General features: G+C 36.8%; 1 protein-coding gene across 3 annotated transcripts in view; it reads left to right on the top strand.

Annotated features, from left to right (window-relative positions):
* The window catches only part of LOC106163871 (laminin subunit alpha-2), a 74,432-nt gene that overhangs the window by 27,279 nt on the left and 26,172 nt on the right, over positions 1-20,981 (top strand). Inside the window, exons 6-17 of one of the 3 annotated variants that reach the window (XM_013541577.3) lie at positions 1,776-1,865; positions 2,214-2,331; positions 2,453-2,571; positions 2,909-3,061; positions 3,265-3,420; positions 3,697-3,837; positions 11,232-11,396; positions 12,544-12,564; positions 14,715-14,819; positions 18,986-19,206; positions 19,491-19,602; positions 20,395-20,436. In XM_013541577.3, coding sequence (XP_013397031.2) covers positions 1,776-1,865; positions 2,214-2,331; positions 2,453-2,571; positions 2,909-3,061; positions 3,265-3,420; positions 3,697-3,837; positions 11,232-11,396; positions 12,544-12,564; positions 14,715-14,819; positions 18,986-19,206; positions 19,491-19,602; positions 20,395-20,436 — 1,443 coding nt within the window. The remainder of the gene's footprint in view (positions 1-1,775; positions 1,866-2,213; positions 2,332-2,452; positions 2,572-2,908; positions 3,062-3,264; positions 3,421-3,696; positions 3,838-11,231; positions 11,397-12,543; positions 12,565-14,714; positions 14,820-18,985; positions 19,207-19,490; positions 19,603-20,394; positions 20,437-20,981) is intronic. The other 2 variants (XM_013541578.3, XM_013541579.3) reach the window with 2 other exon arrangements.

Below are 20,981 nucleotides of genomic sequence, written 5' to 3'. Positions count from 1 at the left end.
AAAAACTGCTTCATCTTGTTTGTTCAAGCTCAGGTATAATAAATCTAAAATTTTATGAAACTGAGAGCATAGTAACTTTATCCCCAGAATAAGCAGTGCAGCATATCCACAGGAACAAATGGCAGGTTAAAGGTTAGGTTTCTGGAATGTTGTTTCAACCTGTGTGGACATTAAGGGATATGTCATCTCACGTTAGTGGAAATGTCATCTCAAGATGGACAATGAATATCTCACAAAAGAAGTTATCATTGCACTTAAACTTGTCTCTTAGTGGTGTTCAGTAAAGGACAATCTACACAATAGATAAAAAAGAATCAGTGTCAAGTGACCAGCAAGCAGTGTCCAGTGGCTGCTAAATGATATCTAATGACCAGCACCTAAAGTGGCATGGCATTAAAGAATTGAATCATTTTGTTAAAAATTTTCCACTTTTTCTCTTCTCTATATTGTAAGAGACATTGTTCTGAAAGACACGCAAGAAAAAGACGTTAGAGATGATTCAGATAATTTTAATGAGTTTTAAAAGAACATATTTGCCATCTTCCACTTATCAATCTTAAATGAGATGGACTGAAAAGAACATCCCCTGAGGCAGTTGTTTTAAAGAGGACCCAGATGGTGATATGAGAAGATAATTAGCCTGGATAATATGATGCTGGACTTACAAGATCCCTTATTGATTTGTTATGAAAGAAAACAATATTTGATTGGTATTTCAATGCTGGTATTGTATTTGAAATTGGAGGAGGTACACTGTAGATAGTTTGATTGACACTTTGTTGCTGCATTAGAAAAAGAAAGTAATGGTGATGTTGTTCACTACAGTAATATCTGACCATTCTGTGTATGTGTCATCTCCAATATGACAGCTCTTTCTTTCACATTTCTTTTCCAGTGCAGGCAACAAGTTGAAATAATTGCAGATTTATTTAATGTTTTTGTTGTGATTATTTGAAATCAAATTTATAGGGGGAAAATAATTTAAAGGGAAAATGATATTACAGTGGTCAAGTACTGTAAAGAAATTTATAAAGAAATGGCAGAAGAAGAGAAATGAAATAATCTAGCAAGTGACTGCCATGAAAGAATCCTAATAGCTGTTTGAATATACACAGCACGAAGAAGATTCAGTAGATACAAGAATGACTCATGATTGCAAATCATAATTTTGTCAGGAAAAAATATATTAGCAGTTAGACATCAAAGGAGCTGACAGTAATACTAGGCATGGGGACAGCTGTGATCTGGCCAGACACGGAGACAGAATGTGTTGTACTGTCTGTGACCAGGGTCAGGAGGTTAGCTTTGTTGTGGCCCTGGTCCACTTCCAGTGGTCAATAGTGACCAGGTTTAGCTGGTTTTAGATGTCCAGTCAGGTACTATCATATGATCACCTGGACGTAAACTGTCCATGTTGAATTGTAGATGGTATTTTGCTTGCATGTATAAGTAGAGGGTTAGTGAACTTGTTGTCATGGTATGACACAAAGAGAAGGTTTGCCATTAACAGTGTAAAAAAAAAGAAACATCGACAATAACAGTGATAAGGTCGTATTTGTAGCCAAGTCCTTATATACTATTCAGCCACCAGCTAATGCCCATAGTATGTCCACCAAATTTATGCCTTTTTTTGGTTAAGGTGCTAAACAAAATCCCGGTCCAAATTAATACTTTGAAACCTTCTGCAAAATTCTATATTTGCATCATTGTTTATACAGACTACATGCATTTTGTTTAGATATAATGTACATATGAATCTCGCCCTTCCTTTTCAGTATTTCTATTCCATCAAAGATATTTCTATTGGAGGACAGTGTAAATGCTATGGGCATGCCAGCAGTTGTCCAAGGAGTCCTGACACAGGGGTAAGGACAGTTGTAAAGTTTTTACTATTTTTAATTTAATGCAAATTTATAAATATTCAACGGCAGCATATAGTTTTTTGTAGTATGAAAGGACTGTATGCAAAGCTGTATGAGAAATGTAAAAAAATGGGTGTTGTAGAAACATATTCTATTTTGCTTTTTTTTAGAACAGAAGATTAGTTATTTTAAGTCAGTTAAAGTTAAAGAACAGATTAGTTATTTTAAGTCAGTAGAACTATATCACACAAGTAAAACAATATTTATGACAATTTCATTCATGTGTTATTTTGATCATTAGGGCATGATTTGTTGTGCACTGTTATATTAATTGACTTCGTTGAATTCCAGAAACTGATGTGTGTCTGTGAGGACAACACATGTGGAAAGAACTGTGAGAAATGTTGTCCAAAATTTAACCAGCAGCCATACAAACCTGGCACCTACAGGCAGAGGTCACTTTGTGAGGGTGAGTTTTGCTGAGAATGTCTCATCCATATGTTCAAATAGAATTCAGGTTGAAGTACCCAGAATGGTTGTCGAGAGTAACCATGTAGTTTAATATTCTCTTTTTATTTTAATGATTTCAGAATGTCAGTGTTTTGGTCATTCTGATGAATGCTATTACAACCAGACTGTTGCTGACAACAGGCAGAGTCAGAACATAGCAGGGGAGAAGAATGGTGGAGGGGTCTGTATGAACTGCAGGGTAAGTTGAATGAGCTGTCTTGCTTCACTTTGTACTGGTAAGTAATTTACTTGCAGTAACCACTTAGTGACTTTGAATGTTATGTACAGTACAGGTATGAAAAAAGACTAGTAGTTCGATAACTTTTGTCGAACAATCTGTCAATAAAAATATTTTGTTTTCTAAGACATTGGTAGATGAAATAAGATCACTGCTACAACACAATACTTTGTAATGAAAAGTTAAAAATTCACCATTACCTTTACCCTTCATGCATTTTTTCCTTAGATTTGTTGCATTACATCTTTTCTTAACTACAACAGGATAATCTGTATTAAATATGTTGTAAAATCATTAGGACCATACAACAGGAGTGAACTGTGAGCAGTGTGAAGCTGGTTATTACAGGACCACTGATGACCCCCGTGAACCCTGTCAGCCATGTCAGTGTAGCCAGCTGGGGTCTACAGGAACCTGTGTACAGGATAATTCTAGAAGAGGAGAGGGATTGGTGAGAATTAAAATATCATGAACATAACATGTACAGAGTGTTTTGTACAGAAAGCAGTAAGGAAAAATAGCAAAAATACTAATATCTCAATGAGTATAATGTTTAAAATGGAAATTTATGTACTTGTGCCCCCCACCCCCAAAAGGGCTTCTTTTTAGATAATTAAAAAAAATGTTGCTTTAAAGTTTTCTTAATCTATTCAGATGCCTGGTGATTGTATCTGCCGTGTGGGTTTTGGTGGCAGGAACTGTGACCGCTGTGCATCAGGATACAAGAACTTTCCCTCATGTATTCCTTGTCCCTGCAGTCGGGCAGGCAGTCGTAATGTGGACACCTGTCAGGGAGACTGTATTTGTAAGGTAGGTGTCATCAATAAACAAGGGGGTATTCAGCAGATGACTGTGCAGATGTGTGTGCTAAGTTGTTTTTTAAAGGTTGATACTGCATGGCACAGAGAAGATCACTGTGGTGTGGGTATGTGTGAGTGCCCATTTTTTTCCAGAACAGTGTGACAAGAAATGCAAATAAATTTTTTTTTCAGCAGTATATTGAACACGCTTAAGTGTAAATATGTAGATCATTTGTGAAAATAAAAAATAAAACATTTTTTATAAAATAACCACTTTTTTTTTCAGCCTAATGTAGTTGGAGAGAACTGTGACCAGTGTAAACCTGGATTCTTCAACATGGAGGCCAGCAATCCTGCAGGCTGCATGCAGTGTTTCTGCTTTGGTATCTCACAGAACTGTCGAAGTGCTGGATGGGGACAGTCACAAGTAAGTGTCTTATGTTGGGGGCTGTTTTAGAAAAAAATAACACCTAGTTCAAATCTCTTACCCTTACCCAACTCGTCTTTCAATGAATTTTTGTTTCAAAAGAGCAGGGACGTTGAAGTCTCTATCACCCTCTTAACAATTATGTATATAAATACTCAGCCCCACCACCACATAAATAGTTGACAGATGTGCTGTTGAATAGGATGAAGGACAAGTAGAACCCTCAGTTAAGCAACATAAAACAGGAAGAAATAACTAGAAATGGCTTTTAGGAAGAGTGTCCTCACTTCTGTCCTCTTCCCTGAAATTGACCATGAAGTGACTTGACATGACCAAGCTAAAACATATCAATAGAGAAATATTTTGTTTGGTGTAACAGGCTTCACTCAGTATGGTGTCTGTGTCTCTACCCCCTTCCACTGCCACTGGCATTAAGTATAAATTGCAGTGACAGGTGACAGTAAAAGGTATGTATTATCATAGGACATGTAGTTATTAGAGGTACTGGTGACACACTTGCCTCTGGGTTTATCGGACAATATTCTCCTCCCACCTCTTACCATGTTCATTCACAAACTGAATGCAAGATCCATTACATATATTGTGAAAGATCAGCTTTAATTTCTCTGCAGAAGATGGCCTTTAGCATCATTTTTATTAGTTAATTTATTGTTCGTGAATATCCTTCAGGATTTTTGAAATTACATATATCAAATGTAAGGAATAAGTTGTTCATAGACATGCCCCATGAAATAGTGTGATTCTATAGAAAAATGATTTCCCAGTTCAGAATTTTTCCCCAATTTTATATTCCATGGTGATGCACTGTGATGAAGTCATACTTATTTGAGAGCTTCTCTCTTTGTTTTCAAGTCAGCTCTGTAAATCAACAACAAATACTCACTCTTCTCACAAATAAAAGACTTTTGAAATGATACTTAAAATCATCAGTGGACATTTTTTGATAATGTAAAACCAGCACTTTTATTGGATTTCTAGTTCTCACTGTCATGAAGGGTAGAATGTTTTACAAAATATTCTCTTTTATTTACCTTACTGAATTTAAGTTGTCTACAATTCAATTAGATTTCCTGTGGGTAAGGTTTCTGTTTTTTAAACAGACAAAAGCAGTTAAAGGAAACATGGTAATAAATGGGGCTAAAGAGTCTCATTACAGGGTTATTACTAGCAATTTGTGTCTCCCCTCTAGGGCCCACTGTCTGTCGTCTGCTCTGTAACTGTTAGTCCACTGCTTTGTGACACCAGGGCAAAGTGACTGCAGGGGCTTGAGTGTCAGTTATGGCTGTCTGCACTGTGGCTTAGGAATAAAGTGACTGTTTATTTATGTCTGCATTTTAACTCTGCTCTTATCTGTGTTTGTAATTTAAAACCTAAATAGAGCAATAGATTGTTTATCATTGTATGTTTTTATGGGAAAAATAGAGTTAAGGCTTATTAAAGGGATAGAGTTTATTGAAAATGTAACCCATGTGAGTCAGGCAACATCCCCTGCTAACCTGCTTGTGTTTTTAAATGCAAAATGTTACATAAAAAGTGTAATAACATGTGTTGACTTTGTCTAATTGGAATATATTTTATATATTTTACATTCAAGGTTGTATCACTTTCTTATATGTATTTTTATGTACAGACACAGATGTGTCTGTACATATTGCCATCACCTGCGTCTGTCGTCGCCGATGGCGATGGCGATGGCGATGGCGATGCCGATGCCGATGCCGGCGCCGTGCACTTTCCTTGTAAACACGATAAGTGGATGGCAGTTTTACTTTTTGGCTTCATATTTACAGAGCTGATGAATATTCATAAAACGCAGGTCAAGTTCGAAAATCAGCATGATCGGGCCATTATTGTAGAAGTTATGCTGTTTTTTCACTTTTCAGCATATTTTTCACTTTTCCTCAGATTCAATTCTTAGGCATGTTAACAGTCTCATTATTAAACTTATAAGATACGTAAAAGTTTTTGTTTGACATTTCCTGCATCTTTACAACATTGTTAGTTGATTTTGTAAAAATGATGGTAAACTTGTTATCGTGTATTGTGTAATAAAGTTTCAAAAATGGAAATAAACTCATATCATTGCAGTTTGTCAGATTCAATCATTCACTATGTTCAGAATCTCAGAATGGAAGAAATTGGACATTTAACACTGCTCTATTGATATTTTTCCCATCTCATCAATTTTCTTAGTTGATCATATAAAAATGGCAGTACGGTAAAGTGCCATGAATTTCGAACGGCTCTTGAATTTCGAACGATCTTAAAATCGGCCGTCTGGAGTTTTTTCTGGACCATGAATTTCGGCCAGTAAGCAATTTTGCGCGATCTTCATTTCGTGAATTTCGTACACCTTAAAATCGGCCACCGCGCTATTCTCGCGCTTATAAAGATCTAACAGTCGGCAATGTTGCCCTAGCGTACCTTTACCTGAGTACTACGTGTGCGACCCAAGGTGCAAGATAACGATCAGTACAGTAAGTTTAGGACGCTAAACAACATCGTCATATCCATTCATTCAGATAACAGGAGAATCTATGAAGAGTTGTACTGTCGGGCTGTTGTTTCTTTACCGCAGTATTCGGTGTGAGATAGCGATCGGTAGTTTTGCTGAGGCGCACAATAGCATTGTTAACAGTAGAGACTTCAGTAACAGAACAAAAGAGCAATATTAAGAGCTGCAATAAAGATTACCATCATTGCTTTCTTGTCTCGCTCAGATCGTTCACGATCTCCCGCTGACGATCTTCCGCTAATGAAGTCCCTTGAAATGTACAAATGAAATGAAAAATATTTTTAAACATTATAAATTCCAATGGGGAGGGATGGAGGGTTAAAAACAATCGAGAATGATCTCCGGCTGACGATCTGCCGCAAACGAAAGCCACTGAACGAGTGTGAGCTTTCTCGTTTCACTCGGATTGCGTCGCTGACGATACGAAAATTGCGTTCTCGTCTCGCCCTTTGGCTTACGAAGTCTCCTTAACAAATATGAAAATTGCCTCCTGGTCTCTCTCGGATTGCGAACGAGCTCTCGCTGAAAATTTGAAATTTTCCTTTTTGTCAATCAGCTTTGTCAGTTGCCGTGCGTATGAAGGTCTGGAAGGTGTCCCCTTTCACAAATTGGCCTGTAGTTTGCTTAGTGTTTTGTACCGCATGAAGGTCACTCTTGTCACTGCTGCATACGGCATGGAATGTGTATCTTAAAGTTCATAGAAACATTTTATTGTGTTTTGTAAGCTTAAGGAAGTAGTTTCGTCGTGACTGAATATCAGCGTACACTACAAAGTAGTACCTTTCATCTGTGACGCATCATAAAAGCTAGGTACGTCAAATTACTCTAAGAAAATTTCTTACAACGTCCACGGCTGTCCCGACAAGCCAAGACGTCATTAAAAAAAAAGTCGCAAGCCGTCTAGCCGTCTTTGAAAATATAGGCCGTCCGGTGATGTCAGCGGCCGTCCAAATGACGGCTGGACGGTTCGCTGGGAAAAGCCTTGCTCATAAGGGTATATTTATTTAACTAGGGGTTTACTGACATCACCCAGCTTACATGCGGGTGCATGCCTCCCAAAATTATATTAAAGGATAAAATTGTAATATATTTAAGTTTAATTGTTTGGAAATTTTGTAAAAATTGCCCATGCCACCCCGTTAGTTTGGAGGGTTAAGCTGGATCAAGTCCGTGTCAAAATTCTTTGAAACTTTGCAGGAAAAATCAATCTTCCTTTGTTTCTCTGGCTCCTTGTTTAGCCCGATGATCAGATTTATCTAGTGCCCCCAGGTCTGCTGGAGCAGCTCTTTGAAATAACACACTGGTAGATTTTTATCTGAGATAAATATCGCGTTCGATACACTCAAGACAAAAGCTACCTGTGAGCTGAAGGGCACTTTACCCTCTAATTACAGTGTATCCGTGCGTATGCCTGGTTACGCCCCTGTCGCAAACCAGCAAACCATATCCTGCTGACTACATGAAAATTGCCTTCTAGCATGGACAAAAAGTCCAAGCTTCTATGCTTGCTCGGATCGCTGACGATCTCTTGCTGACGAATATAGTAACGAAGTCTAGTGTGGAACTAGTGTGGAAATTGGCTTATTGTCGCGCTCAGATCGCTCACTATCTCCCATTGACGATCTTCCAGTCCCTTGAACGAATATAAAAGCTGCCTTTTCGGTTTACTCTAGATTACCTATCTCTTGCGTTTGTTTGAAGATGGTTTCAATGACAAAACGTACACGCTTTTCAAATGCGTACATTGACGCAACTATGCACCAGGAAATCGGTTGCTGCTGCTGGTTAAGATTGGGTTGCCTGAGCGAGAAAAAAAAAAAAAAAAAAAAAAAAAAAAAAAAAAAAACGGCCCTGCACCCCCCCCCCCCCCCCCCCCAAACCTAGTATATTTGATCGCAGACAACAATCAGCGGTCATCTTGGTCGCAGCGCACGACGGAGAGAGACCGTAATACACAGTTCGGCTGCCGTGGCTAAGGCTACCTGTGCGCTGCACATACCGATCTGCGGTCGTAGTGGCCTCCCCGCACGGAGGAGAGGCCGTAGTGCCGAGGCCGGCTTCTGCAGGGAAGGCTACGTATGCGCCGGAGACACCTACCCGCGAACGGCGAGATGAGGACGCATTCGCGCGTAAAGCTCCGCCCGACTTAAATGGCAAAGGCAACGAACCTGGTCGCGGAAGACACTTATCGCAGATGAAGGCTACCTGCACGTGCGCCATAGACACTGATCGGCTGTCGTCTCAGTTTCAGTGCACGGAAAGGAGCAACGGTAACACTAAGCTTCCATAGTAAAGGTTATCTGGCCGTGGCAGACGCTAATCGTCGGCCGTCTCTCCCTTCGTTCACTCCCGTTCTGAGCGCCAGGATCGTTTTTGAAAAACGACACTTGTTTCTGGCTGCCAGAATCGCTTTTGAAAAACGACACTACTGATAACGATGCTGTTTTGCGGCCCTAGACAACAGTACCGCTCTATCTATGGGCCATACACAGTGATCGGGTGAAAGTACGTGTATACCTTTGGTCGCAATTACCGACATTCACACATCATACATTATGGTAACTCTAAATAGATCGTCGGGAGAAGATAACAGAAGGCCTATCGACGAACAGACAACTTCCGGTCAAAATTGACAGAATTCCATGAAATTCGAACTTTCGGAAGTTCTGAGCACCTCCATTTCATGAATTTCGGCCAGAACGATCTTTTCCCAAATTTAATTATTTTTTACTGTTCGAAATTCATGGCACATTACCGTAAACTGTTAATTTTGTTTTATGTTAAAAATTTTTAAAAATGAAAAAAAAAAAAAAACATTTCAGAACAGTGCTGTCTTGTTTACATTTTGGCATTTTCAAGTTGTGACTTTGAAGTTCCATGGGCCTGAAGACCTTTGCTAGTCACATTTTCTGAATATCCATGATACTAATATTTTATTATTAAAAATTGATAGTCATTATGCTGTTAAACATTATGTAATATTGCATCAAAATTTGAAAAAAACCTATTTTGGGCACTGCTCCCATGATGACCATTTAAGAAAAACCATGTCACTTACTGTTCTCAAACAGTACAGTAAATATATATAGATGTGTCTGTACATATTGCCATCACCTGCGTCTGTCGTCTCCGTCATCGCCGTCGCCGGCGCCGTGCACTTTCATTGTAAACACGATAAGTGGAAGGCAGCTTTACTTTTTGGCTTTATATTTACAGAGCTGATGAATATTCATAAAATGCAGGTCAAGTTCGAAAATCAGCATGATCGGGTCATTATTGTAGAAGTTATGCTTAATTTTTTCACTTTTCAGCATATATGCAACACTGTAAACACATTCCAAGGAAAACCGATTGGCCTGTTGTCATGAAACTCACAGGAGTAATCTATCTTACTACAACGCAGGTCAAGTTAGAAAATCGGCATGATCAGGCCACTATTTTAGTAGTTATGCTTTTTTTTTCACTTTTCAGCATATATGCAACACTGTAAACACAATATAAGAAAAACAGATAGGCCAATTGTCATTAAACTCACAGGAGTGGTCAATCCTTCTAAACACAGGTTGAGTTAAAAGATCAGCATAATCGGGCCATTATTTTAGAAGTTATGTTGTTTTTTCACATTTTCTCAGATTCAATTCTTAGGCATGTTAACAGTTTCATTATTTAATTAATAAGATATTAAAAGTGTTTGTTTGACATTTCCTGCATCTTTACAACATTGTTAGTTGATTTTGTAAAAATGATGGTTAATTTGTTATCGTGTATAGTGTAATAAAGTTTCAAAAATGGAAATAAACTCATATCATTGCAGTTTGTCAGATTCAATCATTCACTATGTTCAGAATCTCAGAATGGAGGAAATTGGACATTTAACACTGTTCTATTGATATTTTTCCCATCTCATCAATTTTTTTAGTTGATCATATAAAAATGGCAGTAAACTGTTAATTTTGTTTTATGTTAAAAATTGTTAAAAATGGAGAAAAAAAAACATTTCAGAACAGTGCTGTCTTGTTTACATTTTGGCATTTTCAAGTTGTGACTCTGAAGTTCCATGGGCCTGAAGACCTTTGCTAGTCACATTTTATTATTAAAAATTGATGGTCATTATGCTGTTAAACATTATGTAATATTGCATCAAAATTTGAAAAAAACCTATTTTGGGCACTGCTCCCATGATGACCATTTAAGAAAAACCATGTCACTTACTGTTCTCAAACTTACAGGAAAGAAACATGGGACTAAAATATAGCTTCAGTAGGCAATGCAATCTGCCAGTTAAACATTTTTTTTGTGAAATTTTAATTTTTCACATATTGGCATATTCAAGGTGTGACTTTGAAGCTCCACAGGCTTGAAGACCCATGCTTGTCACATTTTCTGAAAATCCATGATACGTATATTTTATTATTAAAAATTGATGGTCATTATGCTGGTAACCATTATGTAATATTACATCAGAATAGAAGAAAACACAATCTTGGGTGCTGCTGCCATGATGACCATTATGGGAAAACCATGTTACTTATGATTGCCAAACTTTCAAAAAAGAAATACAGGACTAAAATGCAGCCTGAGTTGGAAAAGCAGTCTAATTGACATCTTTTTCTGGAAGTTTTACATTTTCAAAGGGTGAACTTGAACTCCCATGGGCCTGAAGCCTTATGTTTGTTACACATTTTACTTACATTGGTATTACCTGTTGAGCATAATTAGAATTTGATGTTGAATTTGCAGTTTAACATAATGTACTTTTGCATCAGAATTGACAGTAGCCTATTTTGTTATTTCCTGCTTTTTGTCTGTACATTTGACAGCTTTGCTGCCTTGTTATAAATTATACTCATCTTTTCAGATTTCCAGTCTGGAAGGCTGGAGAGTGACAGATTTGAGAGGAAAGAAATATGTTGTCCCCAGTCTAGAAAATGGTCGCCTGACAGTTGATCATGATAATACAGAAGTTGCAGGACTGAATCCTGTGTATTATTGGCATGCTCCAACCCCATATGCTGGCAGCAAGGTAAATGTTAGGCCACATCTTAACATCCTGGTACAACCAGCACAGTGACACCTGTAACACACTAGGTCACCTAACACATTGGAACACACTTTACAGTCAGCATACTAAATGTTCAGCTCATAGGCTGGATGATAAGAGTGAAACACCAACAATTGCACATCTAGCACATGGTAACCATTAACACACAAGAAAACCTAGCATACAATTTATAAGATATGGCACAATAACATGTTCAAGATATTAGGAACACCTAACACCTTTCCAAAATTGTTCATTAAAGTGACTCGGGATAAATATGTGTATGGACATCTTCGGCTTCCAAGTCTGTAATGCTGCCCAGTGCTTGGATTTTGAATTTATCTTGCTAGATATCCCACAAAAAGCATATTGGCTAGATCATGTACCTTTGTTTTTACGCATATATATATTCTTGTAGACCATTGCATTTTCCTGTCTGATCCCCATTATATTCAAAGATCCCAGTTGAATGTTTTTAGCATTATAGGATAAGGGTATTCGGGACTGCATGCAAACGCTTCCTTTGATTTCAGTATTTGAGATGAAGGAAAACATAAGAAATTAAAAAGTCAAAATAAAAAAATCATTTGCAATATCAAAATTGGTCACAAAATCTAAACGTTGCTTTTTTTTACTCTGTAATTAAAATACAGAAATGTTTTAATTAAAATTTTGCAAAGAATTATTTGTGTGCTTTTAAAATTTAATTTTGGATTTTTTGCTATAACACAAATATTTGCTATCTGAAGGATTTGCTTTGACAGTTCTGTATGGATTGAAGCATATGGCATGTTTGCTTGGGGGTCCGTTTCTTTTTAAATGGGTCATAGATATGATGTTTCTTTTAGTTGTAGTTGGTTTTATTTGGTTTGAATGACTGGGTGATGTACAGGAGTTGACAGCTATTTGGAAAACATTAAAAAATATATATATACCACTTTTTTTAGAAAAAAATCTTCACAGTATTACAATTGCCTTTGGAAAGCATCTTAGTAAGATATTTATTAAGCACATAGTCATCTTCTGTATACACCTAATTCAACTTGGTTTCATCCTTAGTTTATTGATTTTAGTTTGACTTTTGACCTACATTTTTTAGTCTGACCTTTGACCTTATTTTGAACTCCAGGCTAACTTTCTTGGTAACAAGGTAAGACTGGGTATTCTAGGTGGCTAGCTGTGTGCTTAGGTTGCTCACTCATGCAGCAGTTGTAGCCTAGTATTGGACAGTGGGACTTGTGATATTTGTTTCATTTTCCAGGATCAGTCAGTAAATGTTTCTGTGTATAGTGGGACAGGTTCGATGCAGACAAGATGTGTTTGATATAATGTACAATGAAGCAATTATATGGAGATCTGGGGCCAATTCCATAAAACCATTCTAAGCCCTAGTTGGTTGCTAAACGTCATTCTATCTCTAGTTACCTACTAACTCTATTCCATAAAACCATTCTAAGCCTAGTATAGTTCTAAGTTTCATGCTAAAGTTAGAGTAGGTCTGGGTCTCTTCTAAATCACTAGTATCATTCTAATTAATTTCTACCCACACCTCCGAGGTGTAAGGATGGCCAGGAGAATTTTAGAAATAGTGGAACTCCGCAGAGCAATGCGGCGGGAACGAGTGTTTCGGGATAGAAGGAATCCGTTGGACATTTTTTTTTTTTTTTTGGTCATTTGGACTTGTGCTGATTAAGTATGCTTTCCCAAGCTTTATTTTTCCTAGCATTGGTGTTAGCATCTTTGTGTTGACTATCTAATGTGTCCTTAAATTCTTCATAGCATTCGGCTATAAAGAGATTTTCTTGTGTTGAATAATTGGGCTTTCGTTGTCTCTTCCCTGAAGTTGCCATTTTGACCCCTTTCTGTATAGGGCCTTTAAAGAATACATGGGAATGCCTTGACCAGTACTTCCCTCAGCCTGCAATCAGCTCAACTTTCACTGTCACTGCCTTTTGTTTGGCGTAACTGACCCTGTGGTTTTGTGGTTTTCCTATGAATACACCATTCTAGCCAAATCTTAGCAAGCAACTAGTAAGAATGATTCTTAGTTTGGTTTTATGGAATAGAAATTAGTTGATTGCTAACAAGTATACAACTAGGGATTTAGAATCATTCTAAGGCCTAGTATCATGCTAAGTTAGAATGCTTTTATGGAATTGGCCCCAGCATTTTATGACAATTGCTATAGTGTAAAGCCTAATTTCAAATCAGTTTCTCATTTCACAGATAACAATCTTTGATTTTTGCTTTGATAGTGAAGCTACCTACTGATCTCTTAAAGCTATAATTGCATGGTTTTTAAAAATATGATTGTGCCAAACATCAAGCATGTCATGCCTGCATTTTTTGTGTTCAGTGTCTTGTCATATTGTCTGTTAAAAAGTTTTGTTCCCTAATTGTGTATTATATGTTCTTGGCTTGATTAATCTTTATTTTTTTTACAAAAATAAGATGTTTAAATATTATTATCCTCTGAATTTGACAGCTGTTTGGCAAATTAATTCTTAATCCATGGGGTTTGGATAACATGTGAAAAGTTGCTCAAAAACGATTCATTTATTTTGGAAAAGAAATGAAAAAATATATTTAAAACAATCATTTGTTTTTAGTCATGTGGAAGTTGGTGAAGGGGTGTGTGCTATATATAAATATATATATTCACTTGCATATTTTTTATGTTTGTTATTCATCCAAATTCTACCTTATAACAAGTGGTTTGGTTCTGATATTCAGATTTATAGTGTGAATTGATCTGTGAGAATTTTGTAAATACCAGGGGGTTGACACTCAATTATTTTGTGTATCATACCTGGCTTATAATTACTTAATGTTGTATATTTTAATTTGTAATCACATGCATGATGCTGAAGAATTAACCAGCATGACTGATTAGTTGAAATTTTTTATGCTGTTTGTCTTAGTCATACATTAGTACTATAGATTATGCATGTAATTAAAGTCTCGTGAAATTGTTCTTAAATGAGATAGTTGAATGAGATTGTTGGAGAGAGAGAGAGAAAACGCATCTTTATGTCCCATTTGTCATGGAATTTGTTGGCTGTATTTAGTTTTTATTAAAAAATTCCAAAAACTAGTATTTATATAGCTACTTATTTTCTTGAATGCAAGCAATCAAACTTTCAAATCGTGATATCTGGCTTGACACCACAACTGTATGTATGTATTTTTTAGTAGAAATTATTAAGGATGCTGCAAAATCTGTTTGGGATGACCTTTAAATGTTCATATTCTACATGATTATGCATTGAATATTAACTTCATAACCTGTTTTCTACCTAGCTTGCCTCCTATGGTGGTAACTTGACCTATTACATGTACTATGTGGTCCAGCGATTAGAAGATGTTAACACAGCATACACTGCAGACTTGGATGTAATAATGGAAGTAAGGAACTTTTTATGCAAAACATTTTTTAAGAATGTGTACCGGATGACTTCATACTTAGGGAAATGAATGTATACTTGTCTGAGAATTAGCAATGCATGTAGTGGAATAATGAAAGCCATGATAGACTGCATGTTTATTTATTGTACCACCAGCGTTAGCGCTGGCGGTACACATGGTTTCGGTCTCGTCCGGATCGTTCCGCCGGCTCCGCCGGACGGCTACCGTTACCGCTTCTCCTCCTAGACGGTAAGGCCCCCCATACCCATCTCATGGATTTAGGTCACCTATAATCTCAACTCGTTCCACGTAAAATTTGGGCTTTGTCGGTATTGGGGTCTGGGTGTGGCACTCATTGCAATGCACCCTTGTCCAAAAATGGCAAAATTAAATGCTAATTATCTACCCTACGGAAGGAGTTACGGGAAAATTTTCTACAGACGGCTTTCCAAAAGTCATATGTGTAGATTTCAAATATACCCTCGGATTTGACCTTTGACCTTTACTTCAAGGTCAAATGGGCCAAAATTTTCAAAAAAATGAAATTTTTTACGAAAAAAAAATTATTTGCCCTGTTATTCAGACACCACACAGACTTAACCAATAATATTATTGGAAAGTGTTACCCTTCAGGTCATCTTTCATCTCCGTGAATTTGGGGTCAATCGGTGCATTTTCACAGGAGTAGCGGCCATAAGATACCGAAACTGAAAACTGTCTCTAATTCGGGAACCGTTAATGCTAGAGACCCATTCTTTTTTGCATTTTGTAGAGCATGTAAAGCCCAACACTGGGGGTGGTCTCGGTTTTTTTGTATTCCATACGGTTTTCGAGTTACGCTGTATCAAAAAGTACATATTGGTGGTGAAAGGAAAATGTACGGAAGCCCACTGGTGCCATATGTAGAAAAAAAAATTATCTCGAAATTTCGAGATACTATTTTGAAATTTGAACAAAAAAATTTACCACCAGCGTTAGCGCTGGCGGTACACATGGTTTCGGTCCCGTCCGTTCCGTTCCGCCGGCTCCGCCGCCATGTTACCGTTACCGCTTCTCCTCCTAGACGGTAAGGGCCCCCGTACCCATCTCATGGATTTAGGTCACCTATAATCTCAACTCGTTCCACGTAAAATTTGGGCTTTGTCGGTATTGGGGTCTGGGTGTGGCACTCATTGCAATGCACCCTTGTCTAAAAATGGCAAAATTAAATGCTAATTATCTACCCTACAGAAGGAGTTACGGGAAAAATTTCTATAGACGGCTTTCCAAAAGTCATATGTGTAGATTTCAAATATACCCTCGGATTTGACCTTTGACCTTTACTTCAAGGTCAAATGGGTCAAAATTTTCAAAAAAATGAAATTTTTTACGAAAAAAAATTTTTTTGCCCTGTTATTCAGACGCCACACAGACTTAACCAATAATATTATTGGAAAGTGTTACCCTTCAGGTCATCTTTCATCTCCGTGAATTTGGGGTCAATCGGTGCATTTTCACAGGAGTAGCGGCCATAAGATACCGAAACTGAAAACTGTCTCTAATTCAGGAACCGTTAATGCTAGAGACCCATTCTTTTTTGCATTTTGTAGAGCATGTAAAGCCTAACACTGTAGGTGGTCTCGGTTTTTTTGTATTCCATACGGTTTTCGAGTTACGCTGTATCAGAAAGTACATATTGGTGGTGAAAGGAAAATGTACGGAAGCCGACTGGTGCCATATGTAGAAAAAAAAATTAACTCGAAATTTCGAGATACTATTTTGAAATTTGAACAAAAAAAATTTTTATCTCGAAATTTCGAGATAGCATTTTGAAATTTGAACAAAAAAAAAAATTATCTCGAAATTTCGAGATAGCATTTTGATATTTGAGCAAAAAAATTTATCTCGAAATTTCGAGATAGTATTTTGAAATTTGAACAAAAAAAATGCTATCTCGAAATTTCGAGATAATTTTTTTTTTTCAACATATGGCACCAGTCGGCTTCCGTAAAAATGTGCAGTACGGTAATGGATAATAAATTTTGAACTCCGGAAAAATAAAACATAATGCTTGGCAAAGCAGACAACTTGTGGTCAAAAATGACATTATTTTATCAAATTTAAACTTCTGCAACTTCAGAGAACCTCCCATTTCAAGAACTTTGACCAAAATGACCTTTTCTTTATTTTAATTAATTTTTTCTGTAGGAAATTTATGGCACATTATGGTAACTCCAAAATTATAACATTTAGTCCCTTATATCTCCAAAACTGGCAGAGATAGGTCCATAGTTACTATTGAAGTTGAATAGGAAGTCATATACTGGCAATCTTACTGTGACCTTGACATTGACCTTTGACCTACTTTTCACCATGAACTGAACTTTGCAAATTTTGCTTCCCTTTTATCTCCAAAACTGGCAGAGATAGGTCCATAGTTACTATTGAAGTTGAATAGGAAGTCATATACTGGCAATCTTACTGTGACCTTGAAATTGACCTTTGACCTACTTATCACCATGAACTGAACTTTGCAAATTTTGCTTCCCTTTTATCTCCAAAACTGGCAGAGATAGGTCCATAGTTACTATTGAACTTGAATAGGAAGTCATATACTGGCAATTTTACTGTGACCTTGAAATTGACCTTTGACCTTCTTTTCACCATGAACTGAACTTTGCAAATTTTGCTTCCCTTTTATCTCCAAAACTGGCAGAGATAGGTCCATAGTTACTATTGAAGTTGAATAGGAAGTCATATACTGGCAATCTAAATGTGACCTTGAAATTGACCTTTGACCTACTTTTCACCATGAACTGAACTTTGCAAATTTTGCTTCCCTTTTATCTCCAAAACTGGCAGAGATAGGTCCATAGTTACTATTGAAGTTGAATAGGAAGTCATATACTGGCAATCTAAATGTGACCTTGAAATTGACCTTTGACCTACTTTTCACCATGAACTGAACTTTGCAAATTTTGCTTCCCTTTTATCTCCAAAACTGGCAGAGATAGGTCCATAGTTACTATTGAAGTTGAATAGGAAGTCATATACTGGCAATCTTACTGTGACCTTGAAATTGACCTTTGACCTACTTATCACCATGAACTGAACTTTGCAAATTTTGCTTCCCTTTTATCTCCAAAACTGGCAGAGATAGGTCCATAGTTACTATTGAACTTGAATAGGAAGTCATATACTGGCAATTTTACTGTGACCTTGAAATTGACCTTTGACCTACTTTTCACCTTGAACTGAACTTTGCAAAATTTGCTTCCCTTTTATCTCCAAAACTGGCAGAGATAGGTCCATAGTTACTATTGAACTTGCATAGGAAGTCATATACTGGCAATTTTACTGTGACCTTGAAATTGACCTTTGACCTTCTTTTCACCATGAACTGAACTTTGCAAATTTTGCTTCCCTTTTATCTCCAAAACTGGCAGAGATAGGTCCATAGTTACTATTGAAGTTGAATAGGAAGTCATATACTGGCAATCTAAATGTGACCTTGAAATTGACCTTTGACCTACTTTTCACCATGAACTGAACTTTGCAAATTTTGCTTCCCTTTTATCTCCAAAACTGGCAGAGATAGGTCCATAGTTACTATTGAAGTTGAATAGGAAGTCATATACTGGCAATCTTACTGTGACCTTGAAATTGACCTTTGACCTACTTTTCACCATGAACTGAACTTTGCAAATTTTGCTTCCCTTTTATCTCCAAAACTGGCAGAGATAGGTCCATAGTTACTATTGAAGTTGGATAGGAAGTCATATACTGGCAATTTACTGTGACCTTGAAATTGACCTTTGACCTACCCTACAATGAACTTAACTTTGATTGCACCATTTTTAGTTATATATATTTTTTGCATATTTTGAAAATTCTTGTTGATTGCATTTTTACAGCTTGTCAAGCACAAGACTGGTGGCTGCACCCCTTATTTTGTGTATGTGGGGGTCTATACGAATGCGCTTGCTCCAGCTGGTGGTACAATATTCGGAGGCGGTATCGCCTCTCTGATCCTCTAGTTTTGTTCAGAAGTCAGAAGATCAGACGCAGAATATTCAGCTTGTAAATATTTTGAAAAGTGCATTGATTAAACTTCCACATAAATAAGGTATCCGTCCTTGAAATGTTACCACCTTTAGATATCCAGTGCACTATGTAATTCTTTATAGGGAAATGAGCTGCTGATTGGCTATGGAGGCCGGTACTACAGGGAAGGACTGGAGAACACTATGCAAGTCTTCTTGACAGAACGGGACTGGTATCACGTTGATCCTGACACAGGGTTACCAAAGCAACAGATTGTTACCAGACAAGAGTTCATGACTGTGTTGGCCAACATTGAGCGCCTCCTGATACGAGCGTCCTATCACATCCATCAGACACAGATTCAGTAAGAATTTTGTCAGCTGTTTTGTTTTGTTACCATTATTTGACCACTGTGCATCTTTTATAGTTGGGCACAAAGTGATTGGGCAGCTAGAAATTCAAATACCACAGTAGTTATATTACAAAAATGTATAGTTATATGTGTCCTCCACATATCAGTATATACTGTTAATTGATATTCTGGTAAGTTAAAAAGTGTAAGCAATAACAACATATTTTGTCTGTAAGATCATGATGTTATAAATGCATACCGGATATGACTTCATGTGTTTTTCCTCAACATTTCAGATTTCTTGATATGGCCATGGATGTGGCTGTGGAGAACTCTACCTCACCCTCTATCATGTCCTCTGTAGAACAGTGTTTTTGTCCTAGAGGATACTCAGGCTTGTCTTGTGAGGTAACGCTATGTTTGATATGGCATTATTATTGAAAACCTTTTTTGAAAGTTATTGATTTTTTATTATTTGTTGCATGAAATGTAAAATTTGGCTTCAGTGAATGCTAAGAAGAACATAGAAGTTAAGTAAATGTAATATTCAAATTATTTAAGATTTTATATGCAGGCTTAAGCTTTATTGTTTTCATTTTAACAAGTTAAATTGTTTTTTGCTGGCTTTGTATATTTTGCTTCGTGTGGTGTTTTTGACATTTTCTCCTTTAGCTTCTTTGAGTTTGCACCATATATAATGCTCATTCTTTGCTTTATCTGTTTGTGATGTGTTCCCTTTACTTTTATTGTGTTGTGTTGTCTTTTTCAAATGTGTTTTTGGCTTAGAGATTTTGGAAGGGGAAGGGATATGGGGGGAAAACCAATGTCTTAAAAGTTATAGTACTATACTGAAGGTGACCAAACTGGAAGTGAACACAAGCTACAAGAAGTTGAAATAATTTAAATGCCTGGAAGAATGTCGAAGGGGGGAGAAGTATTAAAGACTGCAAACAGAACAGTTCAGCACATCACTGTGAATAATGTATCAGATATATTGGTTTTGCACTGTGACTAAAAAAATTTAATCATTTTTAATGCATTTGATGATGGAGGAACATATAAGAAGGTAAAGGTAAAAAATTATAACAAAACTTTAAAAATTATGAACTGTACAATATCATGTGAAAGAGATGGACAGATTTATACAGATGACTCTGATATGTATTTCATGTTGATTATTTCTTTCCTGCCTTTCAACAGTTGACAGAGACTGGAGAGAAACATATTGGGAATATGAGTCAGGTGATTTTTGTGAAAACATAAATGGGGATTTTACAAATGCTGTAATTTCAGTTAATAACAGAATCATTGTGGCACCAGCATTTTTTATTTGTAATTATGGTTAAGGTTCTAAAAATGTCTTATTAAAAGAATGATAATGGAATAGACTGTCATGTAAATGCTGGTGCTATCAATACAAAACTAAATGCATGACTCTGTTGCGACGCGCAAAATGCAAAGGAATTTTTAAATAGCTGAGCAGTAGCTTAACCTAGAATTTGAGATAACTTAAGTAAAGATGGATTGAAGCAATATTCAATATTCAGGTTCAGAAAGGCAGAAACTGGTCAGTGTTAGGGAATTAATGATTGTAGGACAAAAATAATAAATAAAAACATTTAGTTATAGAAGATGCTAACTACTTGGTCAAATGGAGAGACATTGAAGAGTAACCAGTGTGTGATCTAGGATCAGAAAAAAACTCATTCAGAATGGGACAATTATAGAAAACTAGAAAAATAACAAAAACTGTCAACAAAAGGGCAAAAAGTAGTTATTGTAGAATG

This window comes from Lingula anatina, chromosome 1 (assembly GCF_051362555.1).
Source record: "Lingula anatina isolate TDL-2025a chromosome 1, LinAna3.0, whole genome shotgun sequence".
Taxonomy (NCBI): domain Eukaryota; kingdom Metazoa; phylum Brachiopoda; class Lingulata; order Lingulida; family Lingulidae; genus Lingula; species Lingula anatina.
This window is presented reverse-complemented; position numbering and strand designations above follow the sequence as displayed.